A 25,973-nucleotide genomic window follows, 5' to 3' on the forward strand; every position below is an offset into this window, starting at 1 on the left:
ATACTAAACATTCTCTTCTCCTTGGCTGGAAGGGTTAACACGATGAACATTAACTCTTACCATGTTCCACAGAAACAGATATTGGGGCAGAGAGCTAAATGTGTACAACTCCAGCAGAATCTCTTACATGTGTGTTCTTTTTCCTCGTTAAGCTAGAATGAAATAAGAGCAGTGGACCCAACTAGAAAATAGTGTAACTCAACTAGCTCTCTGCAAAGTTAACGAGGACTTTAATATCTAAAAGATCTCTCTATTCAAGTCACTAGAATACTCTTCACAGTTCACAAAGGGGTACAGAACTGGTCTGCTTCACTGGCTTTATTACAGTGGGACACACGCACCTCCCTGTCAGCTTGCACTCTTGTACTCTAGTCTATGGATGGAGAATGAAAGAGATCTTACAGCATTTTAAGCATCTGTGGTAAAGACTTGGATATGACTTACTTCAAAGTCTGCTGATTCTTCATCATTGCAAAACACCTTTTTCTCCCCACATATGACATATTTTTCTGGCCATAAGCAAACAATACAAACTACCTTTAATGCTGTTGCTCATATGATGAACCAACTTCTTGTGAACTATCTGCTGTTCTATTTTTTTGACTAGCATCCCTATTAAAAAGTTGAATCAGTAAATTAATAATAGAAGGTGAGTTGGAAAAAAAGTACTGAAATAAATTCAGGTAGCTCTTCATTGTGCAATCACTTCTCTTCCTTCAACCCACCTTCTTTGACAAGAAAACAAATCACAGTGGAGATGTCTTAGGCTTTGCAAGGGAAATGGAGCTATTGTCAGGGACTGCATCTCCTCTCCCTACTCTTCCTCGATCCATCCTTTCTTCCTTCCTTCCTTCCTTCCTTCCTTCCTTCCTTCCTTCCTTCCTTCTTCCCTCCCTCCCTCCCTCCCTCCCTCCCTTCCTTCCTTCCTTCCTTCCTTCCTTCTTTTATTTGAGAGAGAAAATAAGAGAGAGAGAGCATGGGGGGGATGGTCAGAGGGAGAAGCAGACTACCCACTGAGCAAGGAGCCCAATGAGGAACTCGATCCTGGGACTCCAGGATCATGACCTAAGCTGAAGGCAGTCGTTCAACCAACGGAACCACCCAGCGCCCCTTCCTCTGTCTTTCTGCTGCTCCTTGTTGCTTCTCCCCAGAGCTACTTTCACCAATATGCACTTCCCTCACGTCCTGACTTTGTAGTATGTCTTGACAGTTATCCCCTTCAAAGCCTTCATATGAAAAGGCTAGCATCTTAAAAACCGTGTCAGCTGAGCAATGATGAAGTGACCAATCTTATAGTCATATACAATTTTCCTTTCATCCCAACTACATTTTTTGCTAGCTACTTGGGCAATCTTTCTGCTCCCAAACAGGCTGTAGCTGAAGGATGGAAGATCTGGAAAGCTGAATCTTTAGGATACCTAAGATATTCAAATAACATCTACTGATTTGATTTGTATCTCTTCCTCTAAGTAACTTAGGAAAAGGTGGTAAGAATCAGGCTTAATGTTTATATTTTTTTCATCATGCTATTCTAAGACACCCGACAAACTACCTTAAAGCTTCCTAAATTGTTCCTGGTATCCCTCTTTTCCAGTACAGGTTTCCTCCACTCTCCAAAAGTAGAGTGTCCCTATGAAAACTTTCATAAACTGAAATGGTATAAAGCTGAAAAACAATTCCCATTAACGTTTATGGAAAACTTTTTTTTATCATTCCCACACCCAAAAACTAACCTAAGGCTTTTTCTGATACCTTGCGAATGGACACATCTTGCTAATGGACACACAAAATAAGTTGAGATAAAACACAGAGGCTCACAGACACGTTCAAAGCCAAGGTGGCTTGAAGCTGAGGTGCTGAGTGTAGCTCCCAGGGAAGGAGCTTGGAGGTACCGCTCTCCCTGCTTGGGGTGCACGCTGCCTCTATAAGAGCTCACTGCAAAACAAATGTTGAATGCTACTTTCACTTTTTGCCGTTTTTCTTAAAAGTGAATATCCTTTTTGGATTTCTTTTGGTTAGCAAAAACAGGTACATACTCCCATCCAAGTACTAACGAGGCCCCACCCTGCTTGGCTTCTGAGATCAGACGAGATCCGGAGTGTTCAGGGTGGTACGTCCAAGGAAAAACAGGTACACGCTGATGCAGGTCTTTTGGAAAAGCGAAGTGGTGTAGGCAAACTTTCAAAAAGTGTATATTCAGATTGTCCTCTCAGGGACACTAACCCTCCTAGTGACCTTTCCTTCTGCCATTCGTTCTACTTAAGAACTTATAATTCCACCGAGTCGGAGCTCCTCTACTGATCACAAGACCCATTCCTACCCATCGAAACTCACACTGTGGCCTAACAGATAGCTCTGCTCCATAAAAACTGTTCTCTCACTGTCTTCACAGGACAATATATGCTTTTTACCTCTGTCCTTGTTCCTTCCTTAAAATGACTTAATTTCCCTAAATATTCCTTTGAAGCCCAGTTCCAGTCCCTTGCATGCTGGAAGGCACGCAGGAGGGACTAAAATACTTTATTTGTTGATATCCCGGTTAATTTGGGAAAGGTAATTAATATGATAGAAATGATTTCAAAATCAACTTTTCCGAAAGTTTATTATGTTAATCAACATTTTATTTCTTTCAATATTACTAAAATTTTAAAAAAAATCTCCTCTAAATTTTTCCATAAAGTTTTCAGGATGAATTTATCACATTAAAAGCGTCACCCACAGGGGCGCCTGGGTGGCTCAGTCGTTAAGCGTCTGCCTTCGGCTCAGGGAGTGATCCCAGTGTTCTGGGATCGAGCCCCATATCAGGCTTCTCCGCTAGGAGCCTGCATCTTCCTCTCCCACTCCCCTTGCCTGTGTTCCCTCTCTCACTGGCTGTCTCTCTATCAAATAAATAAATAAAATATTTAAATAAATAAATAAATAAAAGTGTCACCCATTTTGATATGAAGTTTTCAATGCAATTTTCTGACCTTCAGATAAAATACAGTGAAATGTAATAAATTAGATGTCTGATTAAAGATAAAACACTTTCAAGCTTAAGCTGTCAGGAAAAGTCTTAGAGTTTGCCATTTGACATTTTTAATTTTTTGTGTTTCTTCTACACAGATGAAGTTTAAAAGAAATATAAATACCAATTTTCTTCAACAACGGAAGATGAAGGATATGTGGGCATCTCTCTTTGACTAGTCTGGGTCAGTCTTCTGCACCATGATGTAACTGCTGTCACATATCTAGATTGAAAACATTAAAAGAAATACTTGAAAAATGAGCTTGTATAATATTTATAAAAGCATTTTTTTAAAAAGTAAAAATCATTAAGATAACTTGGGGAAAAAGGATAAAGAAATTCCCAAGTGAGGCATTTACTGGGCAATTTTTTGAATCTTTTTTAAAGGAAATGGAAAAGGCAAGTTTTTCTCATTATTCATCAAGTATAAAATGATTTATTCATAGTCACGATTAATAAAGATAAGATTTAAGTATCAGAACAAAGTGATACTTGGATTTCACTCAAAATTCAAATTCAAATGTCTAAAGTCTCCTTTCATTTTTACAAAGTAAAATGAGTTTCATTATGTTTTATAATGAAAATGTGAGCATTTGCTTTCTAAAATTTAAAAAAAACCCACCAAAAAAAAAAAAAATTCAAACCAGAACACACCCATTAATCCCCCCCACATACATAAATGTGTAATTATATATAACTCGCTGAATATACAAAACAACTATCAAGGTCAATAAAATGAATGATCTAAAGTGATGGGCTGAAACAAATAGTAATGTTTGCCAAGGACTGTTGTTTTTTTAAAGATTAATTTATTTATTTTAGAGAAAGATAGAGCATGCTCACGTGTGTGTGTGTGTGTGTGTGTGTGTGTGCAAGCAGAGGGAGGGGAAGGGCTCAGGAAGAGAGAGAGAATCTCAAGTTAGATCCCAGGACCCCAAGATCATGACCTCAGTCAAAATCAAGAGTCAGACGCTTAACCAACTGAGCTATCCAGGGGCCCCAAGACACTGTATTTTTGATGCAAATTATTCAAACTAGCAATGAATGTTGGAGCATTTAGACCAAAATGCAATAAATCCCAAAAGAAAAATAAATTCTTGAGGTAAAAAAGCAATTCTTTTGTGAATATTCTCAAGTAAAATCACTAACATGTTGAGAACATTTCAAGTTGACTGATTATAACAAATTTCATAAACCAAAAGCAAAAAAGCATATTCATAAAATGCTGATTTCAAGAATCTTCTCCATCATAAGCCCACCAGCAAATTAATTTTATTCCACTTTACAGAAATATACCTTAGTTATTTGTGCAAACCTTTCTTCAAATTAGTTAAACGATTAATTAGTTAATTGGTAACACAGCTGTCCACAGTCCAATTTCCACAGCAAGCCAGTTATATTGAAAATATTTATTTTGACAAACCACTTAAACACAAATGGAAATGATTAAAGCTGACTTGATTTATTTAGTTATGCTAGATGCCAATATTACTGTAAATTCTGAAACCTGTTGAAATGACATCATGCACATTATCTACCTGGAAAAACTAAAAATATATATAACATTTAAATAATGTTTATATGATCTCCCTCTGTCTAAAAGTTATTTACTATCATGAACATAATTTTTAGGGGTGCCTGGGTGGCTCAGTTGGTTACGCGTCTGCCTTCGGCTCAAGTCATGATCCCAGGGTCCTAGGATCGAGTCCCATGTCGGGCTCTCTGCTCAGCAGGAAGCCTGCTTCACCCTCTCCCTCTGCCGGCCACTCCCCCTGTTTGTGCTCTCTCTCTGTCAAATAAATAAATAAATAAAATCTTTTTAAAAAGTTTTTTAAAAATTGCTTTTCAGTACCTTTCATATGGTCCAGGGTGTTCGATCTGAATTAACTGATCTTGTCCATCGGGAAAAGTTAACTTACACCAACCTAAGTTGAGACCTTGATTTACCTTAAGAAGCAAAGAGGAAAGGTAAGTTTTATCATTCTAAAACTGAAACAAACAAACACAAAACACAACAAAAGCTCTCTAAATTATCAATTTAAAAAATAAGTAGATGAATAATTAAACTTTATTTTGCTAGTTTAAAAGTTATCTTTTCATGGATTATGGGCATTTTTCAACCATCCCTCTATACCAGCCCTTCTCTATATAATCAGTTACCTTTATAAAAATGATTATTTGTCATTCTTCCTGATTTTTGCTAGGAAATCCGATGAGATCACTAAAGCTTTTTAACAGATTTTATACTTCAAAAAATAAATTGAGATAGAGTGGTACTTTATTTTCTTTGTTCTATTTCCACAGATAAAAAACAATAAAAAATAGATTTCAGTCTGAAATATACCTGTCTCTTTTCAATAAGAGAGCTGAAATTCCAATGTAGGGTTAGAGTAATGCCGTCTAAAAAGAGAGCATGTGCTTTGTCATCAGAGTACGCAAGAAATCTTCCCACGTTATGTATGAGCGATTCTCTCAAAAGCAAAGGCAGTGTATTGCTATCATTTATCCCAGGTACCTAAAACCAAGTTAACAAAAATAGCAGGAAAGAGAGTTATCCATTATTGACTTAAATGATCAATAAACTCTGAGGCCACTTTATTCAGAAGTTGAATATTGTAGAATCCTTACATATACTTTAACTTTCCCAGAAGTGGATACCCTAATTAGTCTATCACAAGCAGATTAAGTTCTAATATCTCTGGAAAGTCACTGTTTGGCTGAATTTTACATAGAACATAGGAAAACATTAGGAACTACAGCAACATATAGGTTTATAACTAAATTAGTACAGATAGAGAAATCAAGCTCTGAGAATCACTTCCTCTAAGTCAATGTTAAAGAATTTACTTTACAGTTATGGAAATAGAATAGAATATTGTAATATCATAGTTTAAAATAACTACGTTTCCACATACTTCAAATCCAATCAATTCCCCTGCCCTTCCCCCTCCACTAAGAAAAAAGAAACAAAAATAAATTATAGACATAGTATAACATAAAAGCTGAATTTTGCAGTGTTTATCTAGTAAGTGGATATTTTTCTGACTAAACCAATATTAACATCACAAAGAATTTCTCACATGACTTAGATGAAAGTAACTTGAACTTAGAGGTATATATGCAAACAATACAACAATTTTAAAAATCTTGCTTTTAAAATAATTTTAAGGGGCCTCTGGCTGGCTCAGTCAGTGAAGCATGTGACTCTTGATCTCAGGATTGTGAGTTTGGGCCCTAAATTGGGTAAAGAGATTACTTAAAAATAAAAATCTTTAAAATAATAATAATAATAATTTTAAGATACCATTTTCCAGCAGCATATGCGATAATTATGGCTTAAAGAAAGCCTTGTCTTGGCACAGTGTTGAAGAATTCTGTGAACATGAAAAACAGTACTTAACCATTTACAAATAATGGCATTTTCCAATCCTAGCAATGCATTCTCGCTGCTATACAACATGTTAGGCAAGTAACTCATTTCCACTAAAATATGTTCAAAACACTTTCCTTCCAGAAATCTTTTATCCCCTGGAAGGGGGTTGTTTTCCTTTGCGTTAATCTTACATAGTTAAGGTTACTCCTCTAATTTTTTAGCAATGAAATGACTCCAAATGGAGAGAATTTTCAGGTGCTCCTTTCTAAGAGGTGATGGATTCACAGCACCTGAAAGGTTTCATATTGTCTCGGTGCTGGGGAGGTGAAACAACGGTCTGTGGGAAATCAAATGACCAATTCTCCTTCAAATCCACTTTTGAAGTTGCTTAGACATAAGTTTGTAAAAATAAATAATTTAATCCAACAATACACTGTCATGGTTCTGACTGACACAAATTAATTAGCAGAATTTTAAAAACATATGAACTGAAGTACCAAACTACACTTTGTTTTCTATAGACTCTCAGACTCTCTATTACTCTGAGGATAATAAAGCATGAAAATTTAAAATGCATCACCAAATTCTCAACCTGATTCCAAGGCACAAGGATGATGCACTCCCCCAGAGAAAAGGCACTCAGTTCCTGCCAGCGCGTGCGTGTCGTATATGGATGTTTCTCCATATCTAACTTTCAATTTCAAAGCCAGAAGTACTCTGATAATGAGGTGACTGCCTTATTTTATAAATGAAGAGACCAGAAAAATTGACAGATTTTACCAAAGACACATATTTCCACTGTACCTACAAATTCATAATCTTACCCTAACCACCAGAAAATGTATCAGGATTCTCAGACACGTAACACTTGAGTCAGCTGAATGTGAAGAACTTACCTGGTTGCCTGTCTAATTAGAGAACACACAGAGAACAGACTTCCTGGTCTATCAGGAGGAAGGTTATTTACTGAATAAGTTTTCTCTTCTCTCTGAAAATTAATTTAAAGTGAAGTATCTCAATAATAAATCTTGGCCATTATTAACTTTTATTTTTAATTTCATATTTACATTGTGACAAGGCAAGCAGTTATTTTAACTTAATCAAAAGCCCGTAAAAGGTGTATTTTTAAAGGTATTTTATGCTTTTCCTTTTCCCCATTTTTTTAAAGTCTAGCTTTCCTCCTGGATAGTTACAAGAGTTGCATTCTACTACCCTGTAACTTACTGCCCACTTTAAATTTTGATTATACTTAATATACAACCAAATTAATTTTCCTATACATTAGCAGAAAACTTATCATATAAGCCCCCCTTTACCTTTTAGACCAAAAAAAAAAAAAAAGCCTATATAGGTTTAAAAAACTATTTTAATTGAACAAATATATAATTTTATTATATTTTATTAATGGAAGAACTATTGTTACAGTTTGTGGAAAACATATTATTTATAATCTCAGTTTCTTGAATTGAAAGAATTTTTTTCTTGTTATTCTTTCTGAATTCCCTCTTTCTCAGACTCTTTAATAGTTGTGTTTTCCCGGGCTCTGTCTTCAGCCTTATTTTCTAATTTCCTGACTTCTTCCTGGGTAATCCCAGCAGAGTCCAAAGTTGTGTTCATAATAAATATAATATCAACAGCTAACATTTATTGAACAGACACTATGTGCTAGGTGCTATGCTATGTATTTTACATGGTTTATTTCATTTATTCCTCAAAACAGTTCTGAGACAAGTACTATTAATGCCTATTTTTTTTAGATGAGGAAACTGAACTTTGAGGGCTAAGAAATAGCACAGATCTAATTTGAACCACAAGAGAATATAGCCTATATGTATTTTACCATCAGTGAGAGAAGATTGGCTTTGAAGTTAAGACAAAGCTGGATTCAAATGACAGGCATGCCCCTTACTAACTATAATGACGGGCAGGTTCATGCAACCTTTTGGTTTTTTAAAAGATTTCATTCATTCATTCATTCATTCATTCAAGAGAGAGAGAGAGAGAGAGAGCATGCACGCAGCAGGGACTGGCAGGGGTGGGGGGATGGGGGGAGGAGAGGGAGGAAGAATCTGAAGCAGACTCTGCAGTAAGCAGGAGCCCCACCCAGGCGGGCTCAATCTCACAACCAGAAGAGGAGACCATGACCCCCCTGAAACCAAGAGCCCAACCAACTGAGCCACCCAGGTGCCCCTTATGCAACCTTTTATAAACCTCAGTGCCTACAACCTGTGAAATGGGGATACTACCTACCATCTAGACTGAGGATTAATGATATAATACATATACAAAGCACCCAGGACAGAATTTAGTATATAGTAGGTACTCAAAAAATAGTTCCTCCTCTTTTATCTTGGATCGTAGACTTGAATATCTAAATCTCTACTAGGCTTCTCTACTGGATATCTCACTTTAACATGTAAAAAATGGAATTACCTTCATTTCAAAATCCACATTTTCTCCTTCTCTACTTCGTATATACTTGTGGTGTGTTCCCTCTACCTGGAACTCAGTTTCCTCCTCCATCATCTTCCTTTGCCTAACTCCTACTTTCCCTTCCCCTCAGGAAAGCCATTACTGAGGTCCCACAGACTAAGTGAAATACCTAGTTATGTCCACAAGCACAGTACCCTGCACTCTAGCTTCTCAGTTTTCATTATGATTTCGATTTAACACTTTTTTTCTTGATGTCTGTCCTCCCTGCTAGAATAGTTTTGTGAGGGTAGGGGCTGTGTCTGTTTTGCTGACCTCTGTATCCCCAGCATTTATTAGCAATGTGCTAAGGCACATGATAGGTACTCAAACTATTCAAACGATTGCATTTTAACTATTTACATCTTTCTCTATTGGATACTGAGTTCCTTGAGAGTTCTTGTCTTTTCCACTGCTCTATTTCATCAATTCTAAGATGCTCATTTTTCACAATTTAACGTCTCTAAAATCTGGATACATCTTATAATTAAGAGTATCTTTTAAGCAGATGGGGTTGAGATCTAATAGAATTTAAATGTTTTATTGACACCTCCTGGTAAGATCAAAAAAGCAGTCATCATCAAAACAATTTAGATTTGATAAAATTTTGGTTGAATACCATGCCTGGCACCACCACTCATTGATTCAGTCAATAATCTGTCATCATTTTCAACTCCTTCCTCATCCCCAATATCCAGTCAGTCATCAGTTCTGCTTCCTTAATATTTCTTGTGTCCATTCCTATCTTTCCATTTTCATTACCACTGCCTAATCCTCATGCTTTCTTCCCTGAATTGCTATAAATGTCTTCTAACTGGTCTACCTCTTCCCCACTCCAGTTTATCTTCCTCTGAAATGACCTAACAAAAATAGGATGTCACTTCCCTACTTAAATCCTTCAATGGCTCTGCAAAAGCAATATGGTTTCTCATGTCCCATTTATGAGCTGGCCCAGCTTAGTGGTTTAGTCTCTTCCCCGACATTCCCCAAAACATTAGATCTCTACAGCATTCTGTCTATCTATAGCATTTTCATTTCCTTCAACACTCCACACTTGCCCCAGCCTCTACTTACGTGATGTTTATCTCCTCTTTTATGCTCTAGCAATAATAGTATGTTGAACAAGACAGGGCTTCTAGTGTGGGCTAGTTAGCAAACAAACAATAGTCAGTAAGAAAATGTCACATAGTATTAATTGCTGGGAAGAAAAAAAGAGGAGGGTACCATGACAGAGAGTGTCACAGGTAGCTTTTTTAATTTGGATAGTCAGGAAAAGCCTCCTTGAGGAGATGACATTTAAATAGAAATTGTAACACCAAGAAGCCAGCCATGCCAGGAGGTGAGCAAGTATGCTCCCTCAACTATATACTCCTCCAACCTCTATGCTTCTTTTGTATAACTCCTTCTTTAAAATTATAGGTCTAGGGACACCTGCCTGGCTCAGTCGGTAGAGCATCGGACTCTTGATCTTGGGGTTGTGAGTTTAAGCCCCACGTTGGGTGTAGAGATTACTTAAAAAATAAAATATAATTATAGATTGTAGCTTAGCCATGTCATCCTCCAGAAGATTTTTCCCCCAAACTGGGTCAGGTTCCCCCCCTTATGTGATTCCAGAGCACCAAGTTCTTATCTCTACAGATCTTTCCTATTGAAAATTTTAAGTATACAAGTAGCAATACATCACTAAATTTTTTTTTGGAAAAAAACAAAGTTAAAAAAATACAAGATTTAAGTCCCTCCCTACTTTTCCTCCCCCACAAAATCCCACACTCCTCCCCAAAAGTAACCACTTCAGTTCTTTTTTTTAGTTTTTTTTTTTCTTAAAGATTTCTCTATTTATTTGAGAGAGAGAGATAGCATGAGTGGGAGAGGCAGAGGGAGAGAGAGAGAATCTCAGACTCCCTGCTGAGCATGGAGCCTGATGCCGGGCTCGATCTCACAACTCCAAGATCATGACCTGAGCCAAAATCAAGAGTCAGACACTTACCCAACTGAGCCACCCAGTTCGGTTTTTATCTACCCAGATCTTTCCCCGTGCATTTACATGTGTACTATATACAGTAATATATTTGGGTTTGGGGGTTTTGTTCTTTACAAAAGATATCACTGTACATATTCTTCTGCAACTTTCCCTTTTCAGTGTCTTGGAGATCTTTCAATCTCTCTCTCTCTGCAATTACATCTTCCTCATTCCTTTAAACTGCTGCACAGCGTCCCCATAATCTGACCGCACAGCTCACGTCACCATTTCTCTACTGATGAGCATTTAGACTGCCTTCGGTTTCTCCTACTACAAACAAGGCTACAGTCCACATCCTTGGCCGCATTTCTTTGTTTGCATGTGCTAATATTCTGCTAGGATAGGTAACTAGAGGCGGAATTTCTAGCCGATTTAACCTGATATTATCAAACTGTCCTTCATGAAGGGTGAGTCAATTATACTCCAAAGAGAACTATGAAAGCACCCTTTTCACTCCACCCTTGCCCACAGTGGACACTATCAACCTTTCAATAATTTCATGAGTGAAAAAACATGTTATTTTAATTTGCATTTCTGAGACGCAAGCAGTAAAGCCTAGTATGTTTCCACATATTAGGAGTTATTTATATTGCCTTTCTATGGCTTAACGATTCTTACTGTTTACTCATTTTTTTTTAAAGATTTATTTATTTATTTATGTGACAGAGACAGCCAGCGAGAGAGGGAGCACAAGCAGGGGGAGTGAGAGAGGAAGAAGCAGGCTCCTAGTGGAGGAGCCTGATGTGGGGCTCAATCCCAGACCGCCGGATCAAGCCCTGAGCCGAAGGCAGACGCTTAACAACTGCGCCACCCAGGCGCCCCTGTTTACTCATTTTTCTACGAGAGGTTTTTCTTCCCAGGTGCCCCTTGTTCACCTTTCTAGTTGTATATAAAGATTTAGGAGTTAAGCGGTCTTTTATTTTATTTTTAAGTTTTATTTATTAATGAGAGAGAGAGAATGATAGAGAGAGCATGGGGGGGAGGGTCAGAGAGAGAAGCAGACTACCCCACTGAGTGGGGAGCCTGAGGCAGGACTCAATCCTGAGACTCCAGGATCATGACCTGAGCTGAACCAACTGAACCACCCAGGCGCCACAAGAGGTACTTTAAGTATGCAAATGGTTACACGGTGGGGAAAAAAAGAATGTGCTTTTCATGTGCATATAGTAATTCAAAGAACTATATTGATTCAAAGTAATCCTGCTGGTTTTAGTGTTCCCTATTGATAAATTCTATGACATAAGAAGTTTAAATTTAACTTCTGATTCAAAAACAAATTGTGGCACTTGGCTGGCTCGGTCAGTAGAGTGTGCAACTCATGATCAAGGTTGTAAGTTCGAGCCGTACCTTAGATATCGAGCTTACTTAAGAAGAAAATCTTAAAAAAAAATAAAAACAAATTACTTAGGCAAATGACTTAGGCAGAATACAGGATAAGAATGCAGTAAAAATAAGGTGGTTAGTAATCACTGTGACAATGCTGGTAAAAGGTTATACGAATTCTCCAGACTGTGTAGTAGTAGGCAAGCATGTCATGTAAAGATCAAATTTTCTATATATATTCAGAATTATTTAGAAACAGCTATATACAAATTCTTGAGCTGAGACCTAATTGTCAGCTTACCTCTTCTGATCCTTCTTGAATGGAATAGTATGTAAAATACCTCCCCAAATTAGCTCCCTCTGATTTGAAAACAGATCCATCTCCAGGATAAATCTCTATTGAATTCACATTTTTATGGTTTAGTCTAAGGAAGAAAAATAATCATTAAAATATTTTTTTCTAATTGAGATTAACACATAAATGAGAGCAATCAATCAAACAAAGTAGTATGGGATTTTGCCTATCCAGCAAAATGGATAATTTTAAACTCTGCACCCAACCAGCTAAATTAAATTTTTTGCAAAAAACAAATAGAACACATAGAATTGGTTAATGTACCTACCTCAACAACTGAGCCTAGTTTTTGGAAGTTAGACATTTTATCATCCTGGTACCCCCACTGCCAATCACAGTAGCTGGCATATACTAATCACCAAAGAAATGCCCATTGCAAAGAAGTTAAATATGACAACTCCAGAACCTGAAAATAGGATTATTCTTCAATAATGAAACTAGTAGAATCAATACCCAATGAACGAGATTAGCCATGTGTAAAAGGAACCATCTCTAAGAGAAGGTGACCGATCATATCTGAAGCAGCCAAGTACAATCAAGGTATTGGGTATATAACGTATAAAAACTTCAGCCAAGTCCATTTTTATTGAAAAATACATGAAGAATATATTGTCAGGAGGGAGTGGGCTTTCATGGAAGAAAAGGAGAGCCCAAATGACAAAATTTTGCAGTGCTCTTTTAGCATTATTTATAGTAGTGAAACCCTGAACCTAGCCAATATTAGTATTCTAGTCACCAGAGAGGTGTACTTTGTGGTGGGGTAGGAATAATTCAATGGAATAGTGCAGACACAGAGGAGCCTCTAATCTTCTCTAATTCCATGCTCAACAGGCAACATTTTGATGTGACTAATTCAGACAACTAGATCCCCTGATGCTTGGAAGGGGTATCCTAAATAACTGACATGAGTATTTCATTCACCAGCAAAACTAATCCTCATTGGCTCTGGAGTTGTCACAAAAGTCCTGTGAATATGGTTAATGTGAATTAGTCACAAGACCCCTATGTGCACTCATAAAACCAAGTTTTGAGATCTATAAAATTTAGGACCAAAGAGAAGAATGATGGTCCTGGCCAAACTGCCCTTTTGTGGGAGTCTATCTGCAGGGTTAGTCCCCTCCCCTCTGACATCGCTCAAGAGCTTCCACTCCAGGTGCCTTACCGGTAAGTTACACCTTTGTACCAAACCACTTTCACTAGCTCAGGATAGGAGTATTCTTCAGCAAGCTGTCCTTGTGAAAGTGATTCACAAAAATTCCACCTGTGAAGGACAAAGTAGAAGCTAATAATTCTGGTCGCTCAACATGATTACCTTTAGAAGTCAACAAAATAGTGCTACTGTAACAAGATGTATTTCTTGCTTAACTTGTTAGATCAAAGAAAAGTAAAAATTAATATAAAAGTGTATGAAGGAAATTGAAAACTAATCTTATTTTTCCACGTATTTTTTTTCAGTATTTTTAACAATCTCACTATTCAGTCTCAGCACAATTACATAAATTAACAGTTTTATTAACCTTTAAAATTCAGGCTTCAAACGACAAATATTTACTGCACTATCTATGCCATACACACAGGAGATATAACACCCAAAAACAGCAGACATGGTCCCTGCCCTCAGAGAAGATTCCTATCAAATACGGATGTTGAACAGTAGACATGAAGAAAGAAGAATTACTGGATGCTGTGGGATTGTAGAAGCACCTAATCCTATCTGGGGACTTCAGAATAACCACCCGCAGGAAGAAAGGCTTCAGCTGAGACCTGGAAATGCACACAAGTCAGTGAACTGAGAAAGATAAAGCAGTGTTCCTGGCCGAGGAAAGAGCAGGTGCAGTGGTGAAATAAAGCTTGGACAGGCATTCTAGAGATTGTAAAAACGCCAGTTGAGCCAGAGTAGAAAAAGCAAGGGAAGCGTGGTGAGGATTACAGATGTAGGAAGGGATCAGAAAATGGAAGGCCTATTAAGCCACGTTTAAAAATAATGGACTTTAATCTAAGGGTACTGGCAAGTTATTGAAAACTGTTCATTTAGAAGCCTAAATCTCTTTCAATGTGTACTTATAATACTGGAACTTCCAATTTTAACTAGATAATCATGACAAGCCTGAAAAATCACTTTCCTGTTTTTGCTTTAAATAATAAATATATACTCAGAGACTACCTGGGATCAAAGCCCAATTCTACACACGCTAGCTATATGACTCTGCTCAGGTTATTTATCCTGTGTCTCAAGTTCCTCTACAAAATGGGGTGATAACAGTACTTACCTCATGTAATTTCTATGATAATCCAACAGGTGAAGTATCGAGGTGCCTGGTACATAAGCACTTTGTGTCAGCTATTACCATTACTACTGTACTATTTACAGAAGTTCATGTAATCTTTAGGTTATTCACCTCTTAGTAGAGGGAAAAGGTTTATATCTGGCCTCCAGAAACCTCTCCACGTTTACTGCTTTTTTCAAAAATGTCCAATGAATCGATTTATAGTCAGCTAGCCAAAGACAGGCATGGCCTCTGAGACTAGGTATGAAAGAAAGAACCCAGGATCATAAACCAGTCAGATCCACGCTCCAGCAACCAATGTAATGGACTGCACCGAGTGGCAGCTGATATTCCTCTGGGCTCACCACCACAGCCCTGTGCCATCATTTAGCACACTTTAATAATCTTTTCAGTGACAGTGACCTTCATAGAGTCTAAGCTCCTAGAAAGTAGGGACTCTGTCTCGGTCATCTCTATAGTCTCTGTGCTTTACAAAGTATGTACTGTATAGTCAGCCTTCCATAAACACTCGGGGCACGGGCACAGAGTAAGAAACATAAGCAACCCATTGGCTAGGGAAATGATTTACTATCGGTTATTGGCAAAGTTTTGGATCACTGAACTTTCCTTATGAATGGTAGCAGATGACTACAAAAGAAAAATTATCTTTAGTTAAGCACTGGCTCTGACAAGAGCTTTATGACAAAGAAGCCATTCTTCCATTACCTGTGCAGGTGGGGGACAGGACAGCTGAGCAGCAGGGCCCTGGGAAGAACAGAAACCTCTTTTCCTCTTTCCTCTGAAATCTCGGAAGTTAACGTTCTACTCTGGGTGGTGTCTGCATCAATTCTAGACACACTGCTGATTTTATTATGAAAAAGACGTGCTAAAGACAAAGGATATTTCCATTCCTCTGGACAGGAGGCCACAGGCCAGCGCTGTTTCACCCACGTGTATACACATGTGTGTCCTGTACCAGGAGGAGGCGGCTCCTCCTCCCCTTCAGCTCCATCCACACAGCTCTTCTTCTCCAAAGATTCCTTGGATTTCGTGATCTGACAGTAAAGTTCATTTTCTTTATTCTTCAGTCTCTGTCTTGATAAACTTCCGTATGTACAGATTTTGCCTGCTTTTTCAACTAGTTTGGCCTTTCTGGCTTGATTCTTCTTTTCCGACAATACTATAGACGAGTCTGGCTTCTGGCTTACTTTACACAAAAAATGTACTGTAAATTCATGCTGTGATCTCGGCAGGCAAAGGTATGCGTGCCCATCTAACGAGGCTATCTTCACGCTGCCACTCTGCGTACAAATCACACCATCATCAGTGTCAGGACTGGGCCATCTCGCTTCTGAGAAGTCAACGAAGATACGCTGAGTGAAGGGGAGAAAGAGAGATGGGGAGTATTTTATCAGCAGTCCAATGTTGCCATACATTTGATGCTTACAAACTGTGTAAGAACTCTCTTAAAGTTGGGTTTGTGTTTTACTACCGAGAGAATGAAAAATGGAGAAAGGTGTCGGCCTGTATGTATTTTTCCACAGAATATCTGATGTTGTTAAGATTACCTCTCTTAGAGAGATGTAAAACAAACCCAAACACAGATAAAAAATGAAAGAGAAGAAAAAGAAAAAAAGATCCAGGCTATATTTAGTGTTAGACATATTTTTGTTTAAAATGTATCCTGATCAATAAACCTTGCTTTGCTGCCCACTAAAAAAAAAAAAAAAAAAAGGTACAATGAATCAGAGATAGATTTTCAGCCCTTCCGAAAAGTCTACCCTGAAAAAGAATACTAACGAGGGGAGACCAGCACTACAATGTACAAACAACACCACAATGTGCTATATTAAAAGCAATCACAACTTAAAGGGTATGGAACTAGTATACAAATCATTGACAGAGCAACTCAGATAATAAGGAAACAGAATCAACCATATCTTAAGATGTCACATGGGATAACATAAACTTTTCAAAACAAGGAGAGAAGGGGAGAATGACTTAATAAATGGTCCTGAAATTACCAAATAGCATGTGGGAAACACTATCTCAAAGGGCTATCAAATAGACTAAATAAGATAACATGTATAAAGTACCTATCCTAAGTAGCACCTGGCATACCATACACTAAAATAAATCCCAAGGAGCTTAAAGGGCAACATTTTTAAAAACTGAATTACTAGTGGCGCCTGGGTGGCTCAGTCAGTTGAGCGTTGGACTTTTGGTTTTGGCTCAGGTCATCATGTCATGTGTCCTGAGATCAAGCCCTGTGTTGGGCTCTGCACTCACTGGGGAGTCTGCTTGGGGTTCTCTCCCTCTGGCCCTCCCCCACTTGTGTGCATGCTCTCAAATACATAAATGAATCTAAAAAAACAAAACAAAACAAACTGGATTACTCAAAGGTAAACTGATCCTGACCAACAGCAAACGGACTCCCGACAGGTGCCAGTGCCCACTGCATCTCATCATGTAAGATAAAAACAGTAGGTGTCATGTAACAGTCTTTTTTTTTAACAGTTTTTTAATCAATTAATCTTGCCAACAGTTAAACATTTTAGTTTCCATTTATATAAAACCTTAAATTTACAAAAACTAGTGTCAAGAAAGCCTCTTAATCTTACAGTGCTATTTATGTGTATAGATGTTAGTGGCAAAGCTGGCTTGTAAGGCTGGTCAGTTAAGAGAGTTCTCTCTTCAGGGTGCCTGGGTGGCTCAGTCGGTGAGCCATGGCTCAGGCCATGATCCCAGGGTTCTGGGATCAAGCTCCACGCTGGGCTCCCTGCTCAGTGGGGAATCTACTTCTTCCTCTTCCTCTGCCCCTCCCCTCACTTGTGCTTTCTCTCTCTCACTCTCTCTCTCAAATAATTGAATCTTTAAAAAAAAAAAAAAGTTCTCCCTTCTAGAATTAGATTATGTGATAATCCTACTACAGCATCAGCAGCAAATTATGCAGTTTCAATGAATAAAGTTATTCAAAAGATAGTGGAAAAATACCCTTATAGACTAAGTCACAGCTTACAATTTTTCTTGGCTCTTTTGCCATCATAACGGTAGCAGAAAGTGGTTAAAAGACAGTCTTCAGAGTCAGAGAGATGGGGTTCAAATCCTGACTGCCTTTTAGAAAATGTCCACCAACAAGGTTAGGTAAACTCTCTGAGATTTAGTTCCCTCACCTGTAAAAAGGGGCTAAATATACCTGTTCTGACTGGCTGGACATCCATTTTGATTATCAGGAACTCATGCCATACTGACTAGTGTTATTAAAAATTTTTAATATCCTTCCTAGTTCTTGGCACATAGTAAATCCTCAATAAATGATAGTTATCATTATTATTCATAAAAGTCCAAAATAGAATATAAGCAAAAAAATAAAATGTGTATACCTATCAGTAATTACACATCTCTACTACACATGAACTGCATGAAAACTACTAAAAATGGCCACATAATTTCTTAATTTTGAATACCTCTGAGAATCAAAAAGTCATCAGTCAGAAAAATTCTGAGTAGAATCTTTGGCTACAAAGAAAAAGGCAGGAAGATGAACTATGTACCTTCTGGGTCTCAATCAATTATAAGATACCAGAACACCCTAATCTGGTGAAAGATAAAAGCCTATGCATTCTACAGCAATGTGTGTATTCCCAAATGTCATGAAGAAAAAGATTAAAGATGAAACTACCTGTTTCTAATTACTTGTCCTCAAATATTACTTCTAAAAAAAGCTTTAAAAAATTACCTTTCTTCTTTTAGAAGGTATGATGCTTTCAGATAAAAAAGGGCAAACAGCAAAAGAATTTCGAAAATCTAGGGCCCGCTGTAGTTGCTCCTATGAAAAGAAATACAAAATGTTAACTTAAAAAATGTAAAACAATTTGAAAATCAATTTAGAGTGACGGTAATCTGGAATACTAATTACCTTCCATATTCTGACTACCTCAACAATATTCTGGTATCAGAAAGAGTTGGTCTTGTGTCATCTTTACTTACTCGGTAAGTGCTAATAACGAAGTGTGTCCTTTGACGAAGTCTTTCTGGCTGTTCTAAAGGATGCGCTGAAACAGGAGGTGCCTTTTCAAATAAAAATTCAGAGCCACACGGAGAAAGCTGCAGTCTGGAACCATCCACATATTGCACTTGCACTGAATCATCTTCATAAAGTACCATTCGCACTTCAGCTGCCATTACTAGGACTATGGATAAAAAGTCCTTCCAAGGTGAAGACTGAAGGAAATAGGAAATAGGGTAACACAAATAGTTCTTTTAATGTACAAAGTTCTATCATAAAAAATGGATGCATTTTCTAAGAACATTAAGCAAAATGTATTTCCCTTGCATTTATTTTTGTTGGAGGAAAAGTGATTAATGGGGCACCTGGGTGGCTCAGTTGGTTAAGCGTCCAACTCTTGGTTCTGGCTCAGGTCGTGATCTCAGGATTGTGAGATCGAGCCCCACATCTGGCTCCACACTGAGCCCAGAATCTGCTTGAGATTCTTCCCCCCTTCCTCCCCCTCTGTTCCTCCCCCCTCCGTGCTCTCTCTCTTTCTCTCTAAAATAAAAAAAAAATTAAGAAGTGAAATAAATAAATGTTAAGAACTGATTATTTTACTACATACTTTTAAATGATCTGAAATTAAGAACCTACACAGAATGCCGGATTAACCCCTAGTGCTTTACTCTAATGTGGGAAGGTAGCCTAGAGGGAGAAGAAAGCCCACCAAGTTATAATTGCCTTAATAATTTCAATAGCTTTAGTTCTCCTGAAGTTTAATTTCTGTAAATTATACAGCAAATCATTTGTAATATATGCAAAAGGCAGGCCAAAAGTAACTATTAGGCCTAAGAAAAAAGAATACTGAAAAAGAAATCCCAATACCTGGATTTTTGTTCTTAGTGTGACATTAAGGAAGTAGTTCCATGTCACTACTGAGCAAGCTAATCAATCTTCTAGTGTCTTAGACTCACTCTTATTTCACTGAATTCAATTTCCCCTTCCCTACCTCTAAAATGATTGTCATCACCTATGCTTTCCATCACCCTGGGTTGATGGAAGGGGAATTAGAGGGTTGGGTTCCATTCATACTCCACCATTTACTAGCTAAATGCCTCAGGCTGTTTGTTTCCTTATTTGTAAAATGGGGCATATTAGCGAGATTGTTAATATGAACTGAACCAGACAACACATATGCCAGTGCTAGAATTGCAATGTCGCTTTGTAGGAGCCCAAGAAATCTTTTTTTTTTTTTTTAAGAATTTATTTATTTATTTGTCAGAGAGAGAGAGAGAGAGAGAGAGAGAGAGAGCACAACAAGCAGGGGGAGCAACAGAGGGAGAAGGAGGCAGGGGGAGAATCAGTCTTCCTGCTGAGCAAGGAGCCCAATTCGGGACTTGATCCCAGGGCACTGGAATCATGACCTGAGCTGAAGGCAGATGCTTAACTGACTGAGGCACCCAGGCGTCCCATGAGCCACCCAGGTATCCCAGAGCTCAGTAAATCCTATGATTCCTTTCTAACACCATTGCCATCCTCTCTGACACTTGCCCATCTCCCTCTAGAACACTATCCTTCTTTGTTTTTTAAGATTTACTCATTTATTAGAGAGAGCGAGAGGGAGGGAGAGGGAGGGGAGGGAAGGGGAAAGGAAGAGAATCTTCAAGCAGACTCCCCTCTGAGCGTGGAGCCCAACGCAGGGCTCCATCTTACCACCCTAAGATCACGACCTGAGCCGAAACCAAGAGTTGGAAGCTCTACCGACTGAGCCACCCAGGTGCTCCTAGGACATCATCCTTTTTAAGACTTTCTAAACACTAACCCATCCTCTTCTAAGACAGTATCTCCTACTACTCAGGTGATCAACTTTCACCTGACAGAAAAAAGTAACTTTCCCCAGTTTACCCTTTTTGCCTACCAAAAAAATTCTCAAGTATAATATCCACTCATTGTCTTTCTCACCATCTTCAATCCATTGCAATCCAGCTTTCCTCCACCTTTCTACTGAAATTGTTTCACAATGGTCACCAATGTCTTCCTACACCCAGTAAATTCAGTCTTCATCCCACTAAACTGCTTACTCTGTGATAGTGTTGTCTACCTTCCCTGCACCAAACTCTCTTCTCCTCTGCCTTTCATTTTTTTAAAAAATGAGCGAGTGCCATTTCTCCCACTACATCTACCTCTGTTTTTATTTTATTTTATTTTTTTAAATTTTAAGTAGACTCCACACCCAACGTGGGGACTTTAACTCATGATCCTGAGATTAGGAGTCACATGCTCTACCGACCAAGCCAGCCAGGGACACCTACCTCTGTTTTTAGTTTAATAATTCCTTTCACCATTCTCTTAAATCAAGGATTTAAGACCTGAATTTACTCCCATTTCATCTCTTCCTACTATAACCACTCAGGTCGCTTTTATGCCCACCCTTGCTTTTTAAAAAGATCTTACCCCCTTTCAATGTATGTAATTAACTACATATGACTGGCCTACAATCTTTTGTAAAATATGTCAGAATAAAAGTACACATTACACCATATGGTCTCTCCTGAGGAGTAACACAATTTTATTGATTTCCCCTCTCTAGAAAACTTCCAAATCCACCTGACCTCTCCCCAGAACTTCAAGCTGCCTGCTAGACCTCTCTTCATGTCCTTGTCCCACAGATAAATCAAATTCAATCAACATGACTAAAATGGAACATCATCACTCCCACCAAAGCAGACTTCTGTAACATCTCCTAATTTCACTTTCACTCTTAACTCCCTCAAGTCCAGTCTACATACAGTAGCCAGAGGGATCTTTTAAAATAAAAATGAGATCTATCGTAGCATCCTGGCTCACAATACCATTTTGCACTTAGATAAAATTCCTAGTCATGACCTATAACAGCCACACAATCTGGCCTCATCTTCTTCTCCAAATATCATCTCCTAACTCTCTTCTCTTTTTTCAGGACACTTTAGATACAGTGGCCTTTTAAATGTTTTTAAAACAAGCTGTTTCCTATCTCAGAAACTGTGTACTGTTCTTCCTGCCTAGCATGTCCTTTCCCTGGCTTATCACATGGCTGGCTCTTTGTCTTTAAAACTTAAGTATCATTTCCTCAAAGGCCTAACTTGATCATCTCAATTAAAGTTTTCCCAACCATCTCCCAATCACTGTTTTTTTTTTTTTTTTTTTTTTTTTTTTTAAGATTTTATTTACTTGTCAGAGAGAGAGAGAGCACAAGCAGGGGGAGCAGCAGGCAGAGGGAGAAGCAGCCTCCCCTCCCAGCAGGGAACCCCATGCGGGACTTGATCCAAGGACCCTGGGATCATGATCTGAGCTGAAGGCAGAGGCTTAACTGACTTAGCCACCCAGGCATCCCTCCCAATCACTTTTTATCCATTTAATCTTTTTTACTCATAGCATCTATCACTATCAAAACTGATTCTATTCATTTCCCTGCTTTTTGTCTTTTTCCACTAGGATATAAACTCAATCAGACCAGAGACCGCATCTCTCTTATTCACAGTAGTATCACTGGCATTTAAAACATTACTTAGCAAATAATAAGGGTGCTATAAATATTTATTTAATGATGAAAGAATAAGTAAGTGAATTTCAGAATTCCTGCTCCTCCTGAATTTACAATTTGAGTTACTGGCATCTCAATGTTAACAATATTTGACTTTTCACTCTGTTTCTCTCCACACCCCTGTAACATGTCTTGTTGATTTGGTAGGTTTCTTTTATGAACCAGGCTCTTTTCCATTTCAGTCCATCAACTCTCCCCTCCATTTCTGCAACTATCTGGGACCTTCTTCAGTTTCTTCCCTCTCCATTTCCAGTATTGCTATTATAGGTAACTTTCCACAATCCAGAGCATACCAACCACTTTACATCACTTGTTTATATGTTCATTTCACAAGCAATAAATATTCATAGCAATAAATGTATTTATACTGCATACACACACATACACATATAAATCTCAGATATCTACTTGCTATTTCTAAAAAAAAAAACAAAACAGGTTGGAAAACTTGTATTTTCTGATTGCCAATTGGGAAAAGGTCTCTATGTTTGGCCAAATTTTTAATTTAAAAAAAAAAGGTTACTGAGATATAATTGTTATTTATTTAAATAACAAGCAGACACAAGAAACAGTGGAATATCTGAAGTTCCTGGCATATTATAAAAAAAAAAAAAACATGATCCGGCTCCAACTCACATTTCAGCCTCATCTCTACTGTCTTATTCCTGCTTGTTTTCACCACCCAGTACATTACGTCAGAGTGTTTAACGATCAAAAGCCACAAGTCTGTACTTGATATCAATGGGACCTCATTCTTCCAAATGACAATATCTAGTTACAGAAAGAGCCTCACCAAAACACCAACCAATGTCTTGGACTCACACGGCAATTACGAGATGAACAGTCTTAGAAATGAGGCCATCAACGGCCCCTTTAATTTACCAAAATGCTTGAAGCCTGCCCGCGACTGCTTCTCGAGGGATATTTCTTGAATTTGACAAATTACCAACAAGTGATGTTTTCTGATGAGAGAAAGCAATCACAGCCGTAGAGGAATAAGGCCACAGAGAGAGTGTTTTGGCCGAGACGTCCTTCGTGTCACGGTAGCGGGAAAGAGGCGGCAGCGCCAACTACCAACCCGCAAAGAAAACACAGGAACTCAACAGCAGTTCAAATCTTCCCGCAACCCGGGGAAGCGTCTTTCCTCTCCCGAAAAAGACCGGAAGTCCCGCCCAGTCCGCGCCCTCCGCTCCGGGAGCCAATCTCCGTCTCGCTCCTAGTAAAGAGCGGGACCGGAAGTAAGGGAGGTGGGCTTTCCCAGTCCTGAATGAGGTTGCTTCCTTCTTGATTTTTACTTCCGATACTCGAGTTAGTACCGGTACGACATGGTTGTGATTCATCCTGCCAGGCAGCTCAGCCAAGAGCTAACCACGAGTGGATTTTAGTGGAGTAATGCTTATTTAAATACTCTGAACAACAATTATACCTTAATAAAGCTGTAAAAAAACCCAAACAAAAACTTGGCCAAAGATAGAGACCTCTTCTTTTCCTAATTTGGTATCAACTATGCATCTGCACTTTTTTACTAAAATAGCAAGTAGCGTGTCTGCTAAATTTATTGTTATTACGTATTTATGGGGAACCTACTATGTGCTGGACACCCTGGGAATAAAGCAGGGAATGAGACCGAGGGTCGAGGATGGGGGCTGGGAATCAACCGGAATGAAAGGAGTGGACAATAATGTGATCACAGTAGTGGTTCAATGTTCCTAAACTAAAATACAGAGGTCTGTGAGAGCATGTAGTGGACAGACCCGAGGCTGAGGAAGTATTTCCACTGAAATCCAAAGGGTAAGTAGGTGTTAGCCAAGTACTTCAAGCGGAATTAACAGCTTGTGTTCAGGCCCTGAGGCCCAAAGGAAAGATCTTGCTCCCTTCAAAAGGCCGGTTTGATTTAAGAATGGGTAAAGAGGCGAGAGAGGCTTTTAGGAGAGAGAAGCCTGAATGGGGACTTAGAGATAGGCAAGGACCAGATCATTATGCATATTATGAATTATGGACTTTATCTTAAAAGCGATGGTAAACTATTACAAGGGCTTTTTTTTGGGTTTAATTTTAGTTAACGTACAGTGCAATATTGGTTTTGGAGTAGGATTCAGTGATTCATCACTTATATACAACCCCCAGCACTCATCACAAGTGCCCTCTTTAATACACATCACCCATCTAGCCCATCCCCCACCCACCTACCTCAATCAACACTCAATTTGTTCTCTATCCTTAAGAGTCTCTTAGGCCTTGTTTCCCTCTCTCCTTTTTCTCTCCCCCCTTCTTTTTTTCTATTCCCACTTCCCATATGTTTATCTGTTTTGTCTTAAATTCCACATATGAAATTATATGGTAATTTTTTCTCTGACTTATTTCACTTAGCGTAATACACTCAAGCTCCATCCACATCATTGCAAATGGCAAGATTTCATTCTTTTTGATGGCTGAGTAGCATTGTATTGTACATACATACCACATCTTCTTTATCCCATTCATCAGTCGATGAATTTGGGCTCTCTGCATAATTTGGCTGTTGTTAATAATCAAGGGCTTTTTAAGCAAAGGTGGCAGCACCAAGGAATGGAAAGAAATCTAACTCCTGGGGCGCCTGGATGGCTCAGTCGTTAAGCATCTGCCTTTGGCTCAGGGAGTGATCCCGGTGCTCTGGGATCGAGCCCTGCATCAGGCTCCTCCGCCGGGAGCCTGCTTCTTCCTCTCCCACTCCCCCTGCTTGTGTTCCCTCTCTCACTGGCTGTCTCTGTCAAATAAATAAATAAAATCTTTAAAAAAAAAAAAAAAGAAATCTAACTCCTTAAATTCATCTCCATTTTTGAAAGTCTGATAAGCAAATTGACCTCATCTTATATAAAGTGTAATAAAGGCATCCTCAGATGCCCTGTTTTCATTGATCAGTAACATCAATTTGTATTATACAGTGTTAACTTAGGTCTTACCCTGCTCCCACCTTTTTCCTAATGACTAAGAACCTCCTATCTGTAAACTGTCTACTACTAAGGGGTTTTGTGATGCTATTTGTACTTTAGAAAGATCCCTGGAATGTCTGAGTGAAGAATGGATTGTAGGATGCAAGAGCAGACGTGGGGAGCCCGGAAGTCTTGAAAACGCGATGGAAGAGATGGCATTTCAGATTAAGATTAGATAGTGAGGATGGGAGAGCACAACTCCAAGAAATATTTACATCAATTCAATAGTCTTGGGGATGATTGAACAGGAGTTAAAAACAGTTCCGTGAGTTCTGGTTGGAACAAGTGGATGGGGGCAGTGCCATCAATCAGACAGACATAAGAAAATTTAGGAATTGCAGGACTTCAATTTTGTAAGTCTTCCTAGTGCAGATACATTAGCAAAGGTCTAGAAACAGATTAGAAACAAATCTGGAAGTCAGTGTTGATAGCTGCTAACTGAAGCTTTAGGAGAGGATTAAATAGTCCGAGGATATAGTGACATCAGAAGAAAATGTTGACTGAGCTTTGAGGAACACCAGTACTTACAGATTAGTTAAGGGAAAAGAATCCCACACTGAGGAACAGCCAGAAAGAAGGCTACTCTATTCCAGATGCCTAGAGGTTTTCAATC

The 25,973-nt window shown here is 38.6% G+C and overlaps 1 protein-coding gene across 1 annotated transcript in view; it reads right to left on the reverse strand.

Moving 5' to 3' along the window:
- The window catches only part of CUNH5orf34 (chromosome unknown C5orf34 homolog), a 29,363-nt gene extending 5,815 nt beyond the window's left edge, over positions 1–23,548 (reverse strand). Inside the window, exons 1-11 of the mRNA XM_026506910.4 lie at positions 23,271–23,548; positions 18,805–19,038; positions 18,554–18,643; positions 15,541–16,187; positions 13,710–13,808; positions 12,494–12,617; positions 7,277–7,368; positions 6,312–6,381; positions 5,352–5,522; positions 4,860–4,954; positions 3,132–3,230 (exon numbers count right to left, since the gene is read on the reverse strand). Coding sequence (XP_026362695.2) covers positions 3,132–3,230; positions 4,860–4,954; positions 5,352–5,522; positions 6,312–6,381; positions 7,277–7,368; positions 12,494–12,617; positions 13,710–13,808; positions 15,541–16,187; positions 18,554–18,643; positions 18,805–18,999 — 1,682 coding nt within the window. The 5' untranslated portion in view covers positions 19,000–19,038; positions 23,271–23,548. The remainder of the gene's footprint in view (positions 1–3,131; positions 3,231–4,859; positions 4,955–5,351; positions 5,523–6,311; positions 6,382–7,276; positions 7,369–12,493; positions 12,618–13,709; positions 13,809–15,540; positions 16,188–18,553; positions 18,644–18,804; positions 19,039–23,270) is intronic.
- Between the last annotated feature and the right edge of the window lie 2,425 nt (positions 23,549–25,973).

This window comes from Ursus arctos, unplaced genomic scaffold (genome assembly GCF_023065955.2).
Source record: "Ursus arctos isolate Adak ecotype North America unplaced genomic scaffold, UrsArc2.0 scaffold_15, whole genome shotgun sequence".
Classification (NCBI taxonomy): domain Eukaryota; kingdom Metazoa; phylum Chordata; class Mammalia; order Carnivora; family Ursidae; genus Ursus; species Ursus arctos.